The sequence below is a fragment of the Lemur catta genome, chromosome 8 (genome assembly GCF_020740605.2).
Source record: "Lemur catta isolate mLemCat1 chromosome 8, mLemCat1.pri, whole genome shotgun sequence".
Taxonomy (NCBI): Eukaryota; Metazoa; Chordata; class Mammalia; order Primates; family Lemuridae; genus Lemur; species Lemur catta.
In genome coordinates, this window is record NC_059135.1 from 35,049,465 (window position 1) to 35,062,949 (window position 13,485).

At 38.7% G+C, this 13,485-nt stretch overlaps 1 protein-coding gene across 1 annotated transcript in view; it reads left to right on the forward strand.

The window, feature by feature from the left end:
* Positions 1-722: 722 nt before the first annotated feature.
* Positions 723-13,485, forward strand: part of DNAH7 (dynein axonemal heavy chain 7) — a 224,176-nt gene continuing 211,413 nt past the window's right edge. The window contains exons 1-3 of the mRNA XM_045558982.1: positions 723-905; positions 5,892-5,954; positions 12,553-12,615. Coding sequence (XP_045414938.1) covers positions 891-905; positions 5,892-5,954; positions 12,553-12,615 — 141 coding nt within the window. The 5' untranslated portion in view covers positions 723-890. The remainder of the gene's footprint in view (positions 906-5,891; positions 5,955-12,552; positions 12,616-13,485) is intronic.

Genomic DNA, 13,485 nt, shown 5'->3' on the forward strand with positions numbered 1-13,485 from the left:
ATAATCTGCTCTCTGCCTGAAACTTTCTTTGCCTGGCCATGTCCGTTTCAGATCTCACCTTCTGCATTCCTCCCACACCTTCCATGAGATGGTTGGTGCTTTCTGTTCTCGGGTCCGGGATGACTTCCATTCCCAGCAGGGTCTCCACCGCATTATAAGTGCTTGCTTGAACATCCCACGAGCCTGTGCCGAAGGGATCGTGTCTTGCTCAGGTTTGTATGCCCAGCGCTTAGCACAGGTTTCCTGTGGTAAACCATCCGTGAATGTCGGTTTCAATGAATTTTTGAAGGTTCTTTTTCTGGTCTTCTTCCAAGGGGTAGCTTTCTAGTGTGTGGGAAGAGTCAGTAGAAGAAGGGGCGTTGGAAGCACATGGATAATAAAAGGAAAGTGTTTACTGGAGCTGGCCTTTGCACGCCTTGTTCACGTTACGCCACTCACGCACACGGGCATTGAAATTTGCCATCTCAGGGAACTCCAGTAGTTCTCTGAGACCTTTTAGACACAGATGGAGCTAATTGAGGGGTTAAGGCAGAGTTCTCAAGCGCTCAGCTCAGTTCGAGCTACTTCAGGGATTAAAGGGTGTGGAAGAAAGCCGCCCACCGCCCTCAGCTGCTCAAGGCGCACTTGGCGCCCCCGCCACACTGCAGCTGAGGCGCCGAGGCGCCCGTGCGCGAACGCGCGCCCCTGTCGGCCCCGTTACCAGGAGCAACAGATGGCCGGAAACGGAGCTGCGCCGGCCCGCTGCTTAACAACCGGCGCGGCCGGGACGCCGGTCGGCGGACGCTGAGGGAGCAGAGACCTCTCTGCTGTCTCTCGTCCGAGGGGGTCCGGGGGCCGCGGGCACGAGCAATCCAGGAGCCGCTCGGCGCGGCCAGCACGTCCCCGCAGCCATGAGCAGCGAGCAGGTGAGAGGGCGGCCCCTCACCAGACCCGCCGCCGCCACGCTTCCCTGGCCTTTCTAGAGCAGCCGAAGCCCCCGCCTCCCGGCTCCCCAGCTGTGACCCCGCGGTGAACAGCTCCCTTCACCCCACTGGCGTCCTGGGCTATTGCGCGCTTTCCGCGAGTCCCCTCGTCAGTTCCCTTCCTGGTGGTTCGCCCTTACTGCCTTCGTAACAACCAGGCCTGTCGGCCCAGCCGTGCGCCAGCTGAGGACAGTACAGCCCGGGTGGCCCTGCCCGCTAGTGGTGGGGGCGCGGGGGCGAGAGGAGGCTCCACGGGGAGCTGCGGTGGGTTCGGGCTCTAGGACCGCCGTCCGGGCCGCTTCCTAGCTACGTGACTGGGCAAATCTCTTAAGTCTTTCGTAGCCTTCATTCTCCCCCTGTTAGGCAGAGGGGGGAATCAGAACAGCTTTTTTTCTTCTCTAAGGTTGTTGTGAAGTTCAAATGGGATAAAATACCGTAACTATAATGTACTGTACTATACTTGAAAGGGTTTTGTAAGTGACAAATGGCACTTCTAAAGAAAATATCCTCATGGCATACAATGAAAGGTGCATGTTGCAATAGCTACTTTTTCTTTCTCTTAGAACTTTTTCTTTATTGAACTTACGAGCAGTTGTAACTGAAAGAAATGTAGAACTTTGGTCAGTCTTCTTAATGTCACACGGATAGGGAGGGTATTAAGCTTGGACATTATTCTGGCTAGCTAGAAAACAGCTCTAGCTTTCTACATAGTGATGAATAAATGAAAAGGACCCTGTAAACCTCCTGGATGAAAAACAGTTGTTTTTAAGTCTGCAAATTTCACTTAGCTTCTTTTTTTGATATTAAACTAATACAATTCTTTCTTTTTCATTGCTTCATAATACTTTTTTTAGTAGTGTTAGAATTTACTGTGGAAACAATGCTAAAAGGTGATTTAGTTCCCCTATCCATTGGGTTGTAGATAACTAGCAGCACATGTCAAGACCCTAATTCATTAATTAATCAAATGAGTGATTAGTACCTAAAATATCAAGAAAGTTTGGCTTCAGCATTTTTGTTGAAATAAGTATAATAAATTGAGAACTAAGAAACAGACACTTTGATTCATATACCAAAGTATAATTAGTAATTTGTAGTAGAAGAATAAATGAGCAAGCAAAAAATAGAAAGAATTCAGATACAAGTACTAAAAAACTGAGCAATTAATAGGCCTCACTAGTAATTTTTTTCTATGTAATATTATTCTTTTTTAAGAAATAACATTTGTTATCATTGCCATCAATATATATTGAGCAACTTCTTTGGTTGATGCCCAAGTTAATCTTTGGCCTGATCTTGAACCATATCTTATGTTGTGGAAATTTAAGACACCCTTATCACAGTTACAGTGGTATTTCTGAATAGCTATTATTTCACAATTTCCTAACTTAACCCATCTACAACTAAAAAGTATCCACTAAAAACGCACTGGCAGTTAAGTTTTAAGTTTTGCTTCATTTTTATAAAAGTGATATTGGGAAATGACTACCCTGGTCTCTCCTTCCCCCTCCAGAAAGGTTGTGTTTTATTGAGGAGGCAGTGGGATCTTGAAAGAATGGGCATTAGCCAGCCCATCTAGGATTATTTGCATTTTCTATATACTATTTTTAAACAGCAGAGGGCCCTCTTTCACTGTTGTGGTTGATTTGTAATTTTAAAACTTGAAACTTTCATTTATGCTAATGGAGTGTAGTTTCGTTTTGAAAGGAAGAAAGTTTTTATATTTTAACCTGAAACAAACAGAATGGATTAAACTTTTGGAAAAGCCGTTTTTATGTGACATTTACATATATATATTCATTCAGTTTGAGTAAGTGAGCAGGTGGTAAAATTATATTTGCTGAAGGAGATTTTAACATATTCATCTTGTTAGTGAAAGGTTGAGAGTGACATGGCATTTTTTAGGAATAGCAGTCTGGGCTTTTCTCTTAAGTTAGGTATTTAAAAGAAATATAAATCTTTAGCAATTGCTCATTTCATTTAAAAAATTAGTTAAAATAAGGCATTTTGAGTTTCAGTTGAAGAACTTTCAGAGGTTTAAAGGTACAAATATCCAAAAACCTGGAAGCTCCCCACAGATTGACCACAGATTGTGGACAGAGAAGAGGAAAAAGCTGCCAGGCTTTCTCTACCCCAGTACTTTTTCTAGTTATACAATCAAGTAATTCTGTGTTTATATGATATGATACTCTTTCCTTGATTTCCTTCATCATATTTTTAAAATATCATTGCTTAAAAAGGGGTAAGTGTGAAAAGAGTTGGCTGTGAGGCCAACATCATGATATAACTTTAACAACCATGACTCAAAGATGTGATGACTACATTTAAATCAACACTATTAAATTTTGAAAGGTTATTATTGATTTAACCAGACAGCGTCATAAGATTATTGTTGATTTAACCACATATTTATAGATTCTGATCATTTGATCAGAATGGTTAACACTTGGGTTATATGAGGTTTACAACCTCCCTTCCAATAGACAAGTAGATAAAAATCAGCAAAGAACTAAAGGCAAAGCCAGACTATTTAAGGAAGACCCAGACTCTTTAGTAATTTTAATTTGTAATGTAAAATTATATTAACCAGGATCCCAGTAGAAAACAAATGGCATGCTCAAAAGAATTTAATTAAAGAAAATCTATAAAGAGACCATTTGCAGAAGTGTGGGCAAGGTTAAGGAAACCATGAGGGATGATGAGACACTCAAGGATTAATAGCAGTAGGACAGTAGGCCTAGGCCTGATGGGCCAATGAAACTAGACATTATTCTCAGAACATGGTGAGTGCTACAGGCTTGGAATGGTAACTTCCTGATAGAAGCTGAGCTCTGGAAGAATTCAGCCACTATCAGAACTACAGGGAACAAGGAGTACTAAGAAGTAAATATCCTAAACTCTTTCCTCTTGCTCTTCAATTTCCTACCGGTGTCTCTCCTTGGTTAATCCCCATGAGTAGCACAGAGCTGAGGACCCAGATGATGCCTATATGTAGAATTCAACCTCTCAGACACAGAGCAGGAAGAAAAGGGTGAAGATCTGATCTGAGGCAAACAGAGCATAACCATCACAGACATTTATTATTATTATTTGAGATAGGGTCTCATTATGTTGCCCAAGCTGATCTTGAACTCCTTGGCTCAAGCGATCCTTCTGCCTCAGCCTCCCCAGTAGTTGGGATTACAGGTGTGTGCTACCACATCCAACTCTCAGACATTATTATAAATAGATGCAACCTTTATAGACTATTGCCTGTTTATAAATTAGTTAGATTAGAAGTTTTTCAGTCAGTTTTTTAGAGCCTATGATGAATTTTCCGTTTAAGATCTTTATACCTAAGAATAAGTCTGAGAAGACATATAACACCTTTATGAAGAATATTACAAAATGTATGCTAGGATCTAAATAAAGAAGTATAGTGTATTCATAAAAGAGAAGAGTCAATATCATGATGATGTCAATATCCTCCAAATTATTCTAGAAATTCAATGTATTTCTGGCAAAGTCCCAAAAAGTTTCATGCAATGTGGATCCTAAAATTCACATGGTAGAAATAAGGTCAAGATTGTTTATAATAATTTTTAAAACAGTAAGGTGGAGGGAATTGCCCTATACATTTCAAGATCTATTATGAATCATAGTAATTTAGACAATGTGATCCAAATTTTTTACAAATAGATGATCCAATGGAACAAAATAAAGGGACAAAAGCAGATGCACATATATGTGTTATATATGTATATTATATATATGTCTGTGTGTTTGAGTTACATGACAAGAATTGTGTGCATGTATACTAAAAAAATGCCCAAAGACATTCATTGAGACATCTGTTGTAATAGAGAAACATTGGAAATAAGCTAAATATTCATTCACAAGAGAATGGAATGGATAAATTGCATTATATTGATAAAGTAGAGTACTACGTATCTGTGAAACTCAGTGAGAAAAGTATATCAATGGGGATAAATTTCAAAAGCCTAATATTTAAAAAACAGCAGTTTATATAAGGATCAAATGGTGTTACACCATTTATGTAAAAAATGAAGTTTTAGTCATGGAGAAGGGAAGTAGGGCCAAGTAAGCTTTGGACACTAATTAGATTTGGACAGATACTCAGAAGATATGACCAATTCCCCAGTGAATTATCTTGGCACTCTTGCCAATTATGGGCACAATTGCCCATAAATGTATGGATTTATTTCTGAACTCCTAATTCTATTCCTTTGATCTATATGTTTATCCTCATGCTAGTACCATGCAGTCTTTATTACTGTAGGTTTGTAGTCAGTTATGAAATCTGAAAGTGAAAGTCTGCCAAATTGTTCTTTTTTTTCAAGTTTGTTTGGCTTTTCTGGGTCTCATGTGAATTTTATGAACAACTTGTTAATTTCTACAAAAAAAAGTAGCTGGGATTTTGAAAGGGATTGTGTTAAATCTGTAGCTTATTTGGGGGAGCATTGCATCTTAGTAATAGTAGTCTTCCAATCCATGAACATGGATTGTCTTTTCATTTATTAAGATTTTTAACTTCTTTCAATGATGTTTTGTATTTTTCATTGTATAGGTCTTTCACTTCTCTTGTTAAATTTATTCTGAAGTAGTTTATTCCATTTGATGCTATTGTTAATGGACTTGTCTCTTAATTTTAATTCTGTATTGTTTATTGTTAGTGGCTAGAAATACAATTGATTTTTATGTATTGATCTTGTATCATGCAACCTTGCTGAACTCATTCATTATTTCTAATAATTTTTTTGTGAATTACTTAAGATTTTTCTATATACAACATCATATCATCTGTAGAGTATGTTTTAAAATATTTTGGATGATATGTACTTTGTCCTAAACATGGCAAAATTTGATTGAGCCAGTCAATTTTAACATTAACAGAGTAAACAGTTTTGTTTTTTCTTATTTTTCATGCAGGATAAATCAACCAGCAAAGAAAAATCCAAGACACCAGTGAGATTTCTACCACAGTTGTCTACGGTAATGTACCAACATACCATTATACCTTATTGTTTTATAATAATGTTATTTACTGGCTTTCAAAGTTGAAAATAAGTTACTGAATTTCTGATTTTAAATTCTGTGCTCCATTTGATTCTTTTCTGATAGAGAAATTCTATGAGGTACATGTCTTAGGAAAATAAACTATCTTGATAAAGTAACTATAAGCCCTAATTCCTGGTATGTACATACTATTTGAGTACAAGTTAGATTTTTATTGTAATAAACTTTGCTGTCTGTTATTATGTTGAGTTTAATGCCATTGACTTAAACTCTTGTGACTCATAGAAGTTGAGTTTAAGTGGTATTTCAATGCAAACATTATTTGTTTTGAAACATTTTAAAAGCTCAGAATGAACTATATAATGACATTTGAATTGCTTCATGCAGAAATGATTCCTAATATTTTGAAATGAAAAATTCTTTAAGCTTAAAAAAACTTGAATGAAAAGTTTAAGTGAATGATCTTGGACATTTCAAAGTATGTGATTTAATTGTGAACCTATTTGCATTGATAATACCAAGATTATCACAAATTCTACAAAATAGAATCATAACATATTTTTTAGTTCTACAGATTAATGTTTTCTAGTTTATAAGTAAAAAAAGTGAAGTAGACATTTTCTCTTTAAAAATTTAACAAATTTTAAAACTGAAAAAAATTATTACTTTTTTGGATATGTTAAATTTAAATTTGCTTATTGAATAAATATTTAGTGCCTGAGATAAATAATCCTTTCCGGTCAGCAAGGCATATTGTCTAAAATGCTTTTGTTGGCTGATTTAAAACCTTACACTGTGCTCGTATTTGATTTTATCTTGCATTTTTTCTTCCGTATCCTTTGAGTTTTATGTCTTTTAAGAGAAATCATATTTTAAGAGATATTTTTAAAAATAATCCATAGATTTAAAAAATTTCATTTGAATATAAAAGTTTACACCTGGATAAAAGTTCCCTGGCAGTAATGAAGACCTAGAGTGATTTTCATGACAGATCTTCATGCTTCTAATGGTGACCCAGCACTGGTGGCTTCCAGCCTCTGTGGAGCTGGTGACCTGATTTCTCACCCTGTCTGCACCCCTCACTGAAAGCACTCCCACAAGTCTTAAATCCTTTATGGAGTAAGATGAGAGTTGAAGAATGGAAGGGAAGATGGAAAGATGGAAGAGCACTGACATAAGTTTTCTTAGCCTATTTTTCTGTGCAAGAGGAACCTGAAACAAAGACTCATGTGCAGGTAGTTTATTTGCAAAGCAGGAATAAGAGATTAGGGAGAGTAAAACTAGGAAGAAGGAGAAGCCAATATAAGCATGGGCTATCAAGGTGGTTGTTATGGTAGGCACCTGGGTGTGATCCTGCCATGACCTTCAGGCTCATAGAATGAATGCTTCCTTGAATTGACCACCTGAGGAAGCTCAAGGAGTAGCATTTATCCCTCATCTCTCCCATCCAAGTACTAACCGGGCCCAACCCTGCTTGGCTTCCGAGATTAGATGAGATCAGGTGCATTCAGGGTTGTATGGCCATAGACTATGCACCATCTCTCATCCTGCATTGGTGGAAGATTGTTCGCGGGAATGTTAACTCCCACCTTCTTCTGGCTGCTCACATGCGTCATGTGCGTGGGCAGCGTGGGTCCATGCTGTGACACTGGAGGAACCCCACAGCAGAAAACAAAAGACATTTTCTTGAATTGAAATACTGCTATTCCTATGTAAATTGAAACCATCACAGAACTGTCCACTACAGCCATATCTAGAATCAGAGATGAGGCCAGGAGGATGTGAAAGGAGTTGAGACACCATTAGCTAGATAATATTCTGGCATGTGTGTGGCTGCTTATCTTAGTTAGCCAAAGAAGCACAATTTCTAAAACATTCTATGAAATATATAATCTGCACTGCAGTGTACGGAAACATTAAAGGCCCTCATCACCCTTCTGTATCCACAGTGCTCATGAGACTGGGGGAAATAGCTCAGCAACAGAATGGACAATGCAGAGATCCTAAAAAGCCAGGTGTGTGTGTGGGGGGAGATTTGTGTAGCAGGCTAGGGTTAAACAGGGTGATTTAGACATTTGTAGTGGATCCAGACCATGTTTGAATTGCCTCTGTATCCTGGTGTGAAAATTCCAGGGCACTTGGACCAGACATCCCAGAGCTTTTCCTGTCTATTATTTATAACATCATTCTTATCAGGCCATTGTCACACCCTCATTCACCTGAAACCGAAGCCTTCAACTCTGAGAACACCTATTGCACCCATTAGCTTGAAAATGTACTCATGTTCCCCTTCCCATTGTGTGGCCCACTGGGAATTGTAGAAATCAGAGCCATTTGGGGTATGGCATTATATGTGTATGAAACATTTCCCTAATCTGGCGTCTGTATTTTGGGAAGTATTGTTAGAAGCTTATTGCACTCTCCGCCCCGCCCCTGCTTTTCTTTCTTTCCTTTTTTTTTTTTTTTTCCTGGTTATACTTTTTCTTTTAGGGTATGGTTAACCATTTTGTAATTTTCTAAGATAAAGTTAAAATGACTTTAAAGTCAGTTTACCCAGCCCTAAAGACTGATTTAGTAGATGGAGGTGAGGTGAGGGGGTATAAGAGTGGGATAGGTAGGAGCACACACACATTATATCCCAGAAAGAATTTAAACAATAAGGAGTGCTATGCACATTCAAAGGAGGTCACCTGCAGTTGGAGTTAGAAAGGAAATCTAGATTTTTGATACTAGTCTTGAAGAAAGGGCTGGATTTTAATAGGGAGATATTGAGGAGTATATTGGTGGCTCTGCTAGTCAGGGCAATTAACACTAGCTGACCAAACAAACCCCCAAATCCCAGAGGCACCCCATCAAAGATTTGCCCTTGCTCTCATGAGGTCTGATGTTGTCAGGTAGCCCTCCGTCTTATGCCAGTGGGAACACATGGCCTCTGCAGGTGCAGGGGCAGGGAAAGAGAGGGGTGGAGGAGGCGCACCAGCTCTTAATTGCCCGTCCTGTTGCTGCTCACTTTTCATTAGCAAGCAGGAGTCATATGGATACAGAGTAACTGTAAGAGAGGCTGGAAAGTAAAATAGTTTGGAGTATTTTTTTTTTTTTTTTTGAAATAGGTTCTCACTTTGTTGCACCAGCTAGAGTGTAGTGGCATGATCGTAGCTCACAGCAACCTCAAATTCCTGGGCTCAAGCCATCCTCCTGCCTTAGCCTCCTGAGTAGCTGGGACTACAGGCGTGTACCACCGTGCCTGGCTAAATTTGGAATATATTGAAGAGGGGTTTGGAAACCAGGATGAAGACTTGTACCTACTTCAGTAGGGGGCTTTTAAATGTTTCTGAACAGGGAGCAGTATGATCAGAGCTGTGTCTTAGGGAGGTAAAGGTCACCTTCTGTTACTAGCATTTTTCTATAAATTCAGGGTCCTGTTCCCTGGGTTATTTTTAAAAAGCTGCTAAACTGGCTTCGCTGCTGACTCTAGTCCCCTACTTCTTGTGCATCTTGTTTACTGCTGCTAGGACCATTTGTGAAATAACCTTTTGTGTGTTCCTGCCTGATAAATAGGGTAATAATATAATTTGTCACCCAAACTGAGATGCCATTGAGAGTGAAAGTGCTACTTATTATGCTTGGACAGGAGGTATAAACTGGGACTCTCCCCAGCAGACTGAGACTTAAGGTAACCCTGAGAGGAGACTAGTGGCTTTCTATTTCCAGCCTGTTCAGTCAAGCTCAGAAGCCCACGTCCTCCACAATATAGCAGCACCCATCTGTCCGGCTCTAGTTCCTTCCTCACTCTTTTTTTTTTTTCCAGGTTTCTACTCAGACAACCTCTGCAGAGAGGCCCTCATCACCCCATCTAATCTAGCACTTTTCTACCCTTTCCTCTCTGCCCCTTTACCCTGTTTTATTTTTCTCTACCACGTGTATTACTTCCTGATATTATATGACACATCTATTCTGAAATGTCTGTCTATACCTCCTCTAGATTGTATACTCCATCAAGGGAGGGACTTAGTACTGTCCATGACTGTAGACTCAGTGCCTTAAGTTTAGCCCAGCACATGGTAGGAGCTCAGTAAAGCCTTGCTGAATAAGAGGATGAATTACCTTCAACTTCAGCTGGGCCAAGACTCCTCACCGTCCACCCCAACATCCCCTCCAAGCCTGCCATTGTCATTTAGTCCCCAATTCCTGATGCTGCTTCTGTCTTCAGTAAGCTCCTTGCTGTCCTTCCCTGTGGAGATCCAACTATGCTTTAAGGTGTAGCTTCTATCCCTTTTCTTTTTGAAACTTTCTTTGATTATTCTGCTCCACATTCTGTCCTAGACAGAACCAGTAGTTTTTAATATTAACTGAACTGTGTGCTTTGTGGAGACAGAGACTATATCATTCCTTATCTATATAATAGGCACAAAAGTGGTACAACAGTGCTTACCTCACAGTTTTTAAGAATATTAGAGGACCTAATTCATGTAATCTCAGAACAATACAGAACACATAATGTAATCAATATAAAATATATTCTAATCAATATTTATAAATTATTTTTATATATTGTATAATTTAAAAATTATATAATTTTATAATATATATTTTATTTTATAATATATAATTTTAAAATTTTTGGCAAGATAATTTATATTCTTTGTGTTTTCTACCATCTTCAAAATCTAGTACATATTTTACAGTTAAATATGTCTTACTTCAGAGGAGCCACATGTCAAGTGCTCAGTAGCTCCAGGGGGCTGGTGGATACTATTTTGGACAGCACAGCTCTAAAGAACAGAGGAATAGCCCATGTAAGGAATAGCCCCTCTCTCTAGGTCTAAGGGAGAGTGCTCAAGGAACAAATTTGCAAGACCCATTCCTTCCTCAGAGCTTAGATGCAGACCTCAAGGGAGAAGGTGTTGCTGTGGTCCACTGGATGGCAAAGACATTTACTGAGGTGCTACAGGCTGGGGCTAGGAGGGGAAAACCACTGGCTGGGATGCTAAAAGTTTGAAAGGAAGTTTCTCCCTATGGTATAAGTGAAACTTGAAATAAAAATATAGAAAGACAAATCTCCACATAAAAAGGTTTTATTGGGGGAATAATGTACAAGAAGGAAGATTACAATCCAGGGGACATATACAGACCAGAGTGTCCTGCAGTATGTCTGGAGAACAAAAAAATAGGTTAGGGGCTTATTAGGGAAAGAGGAAGTTATGCAAATTATTTTGAAAGTTCATTGGTGCTGGTAGTGTCTTAGAAGGGCTGGAGAGTTCTGATTGGTGAGTGTCAGTAGTTGCTATGTAGAATTTATGATCTTAGAGTTATGGTTAGGCCCTTGCAGTTTTGGATTGGGTTTTTGAGACAGTGTGTAAGGCAGGTGTCCATGTATAAGTCACTAGCTGTCCTTGTGTGACTACTTGTCTTTTGGTAGTTTCTATTATCAGGCAAATTGTGTGTAAGAGCCTCCCTCTATGGCCTTTCCTGGCTCCATTTTGTCAGGGTTTGACACAAGGGACCCATTTTGAATCTGACAACTCTCACACTACCTACAAGGATGCCAGTGACACTTACTGAGGGCGTCTGCCTCTGTGTTAGCCACACAGCACCGGCTGGAAAAGTGCCCATGCGCAAAGATGCTGACTGCTGGCAGCCACATTATGGGAGCAATGATAAAAACCACTGGAACCAGGAAGAACACCCCTTTGTCTGACAGTGTCCCCTTAGCACCTTGATAATATTATGCCAGTTGTCAAAGGAAAAAATGTTTTAGGGTGCTGTCAGGTATCCCAATGTAGGATGAAAAGGGCAGATTTGGAGCTGAGAGGCAGAACACAAAGCACAGCTCATACTACCTGCTTTAGAGATCAGTGTCATTCTCAACAGTGTTTTCTTTTACCTAGATGAAACTCCTACCATGGAATTATTCTCTACTGCAAAGGAGATAGCAGTAGTTTTCTCTGAAAGTTACTGCTAAAAAATACAAATGTTATTTATGGCAACTTGAGGATGCATCAACCTGAATACATTTTCACCTTAGGAAGTAGACTATTCTGGTCTGTCAATAAGGACAAAAATATTTTAGTGATAAGAGAGGAGAGGTAAAGTTGAGTAAGCCCTGGACACTAACTAGGTTCAGATAAATTCTCAGAAGACGTGATGGATAAAAGGCTTTGCATACTGTCGTGTTTTTTTTTTTTTTTTTTTTTTTTGAGACAATAGTGCCTCATTCTGTTGCCCAGGCTAGAGTGCATGATCATAACTCACCACAACCTCAGACTCCTGGCCTCCTGCCTTGGCCTCTCAAAGTACTGAGATTGCAGGTGTGAGCCACCACACCCAGCCTTGCATACTTTTTAAACCTTTCTGAAAAATATCGTGGGGTAGCATTTTCCTTTATTTTCTTGCTGTAAAGAAAACAATTCTAAGACAAATGTTGAGAGTTTTAAAAGTAGTAGAGTATATCTTTGAACATGTTGGATAATATATGCTTTACTTTATAGTATACACTGTGTAAAATTTGGTTGAGTGAATCAGTTTTAGCATTAACAGAGTAAACGGTTTTGTTTTTTTCATGTTTTTCATGCAGGATAAATCAGCGAGCAGAGAAAAATCCAAGGCACCAGCAAGAGCTTTGCCCCAGTTGTCTTTGGTAATTTACCTATGTATTCTTATTGAATTTTTTGCCTTTTGCTGTACTACAAAATATTTCTGAGATCTTAGCATCCTTTTTTATTATTTTGACTATAAATTATCATTGTCCTGTGAAAGAGGCAGTTAATGAACATTTTCAGTTGATAAAGTGCTGTACAAGTTAGTTTTTACTGTAATAGGATTGACTGGTAATTATGTAGAGTTTAATGCCATTGAGTTACATTCTTGTGACTCCTGAAGGTTAAATTTAAGGGGAGGTTCAATGCAAATATTGTTATTTTAAAAATTGTGATAAAATATACATAACATAAAATTTATCATTTTAACATTTTTTAAGTATACAGTTCAGTGGCATTTAGTATATTCACATTGTTGTGCCAACATCACTACTGTCAGTCTCCAGAACTCTTTTCATCTTCCAGAACTGAAGCTCTGTATTTGTTAGAGAGTAACTCCCCATTTTTCCCTCCCTGAGCCCTGGCAAACCACTATTCTACTTTTTGTCTCTGTGTATTTGACTACGCTAGGTACCTCATATAAGTAGAATCATATAGTATTTGTCCTTTTGTGTCTGGCTTATTTCACTTAGTCTTTAAGGTTCATCCAAAGCATTATTTTTAAAAAAATATATATTAAAAGCTCAGAGCAAACTATTAGGTTATAAAGTATGGAATGTCCGGTTTTGTTAAGTACTAAGTTTGACAGTTGATATCTCTGACATTTTGCTTTGACACTCTGGTTTTTTTATTATTATTATTATTGTGAAGGTACATCCTCATTATTTTAAACACACATTTTGGCTTGTGATTACCTTTCAAATTTTTTTTAGAGCAACTTTTGTGAAACTATGGATAAGAAAAAAATTCAT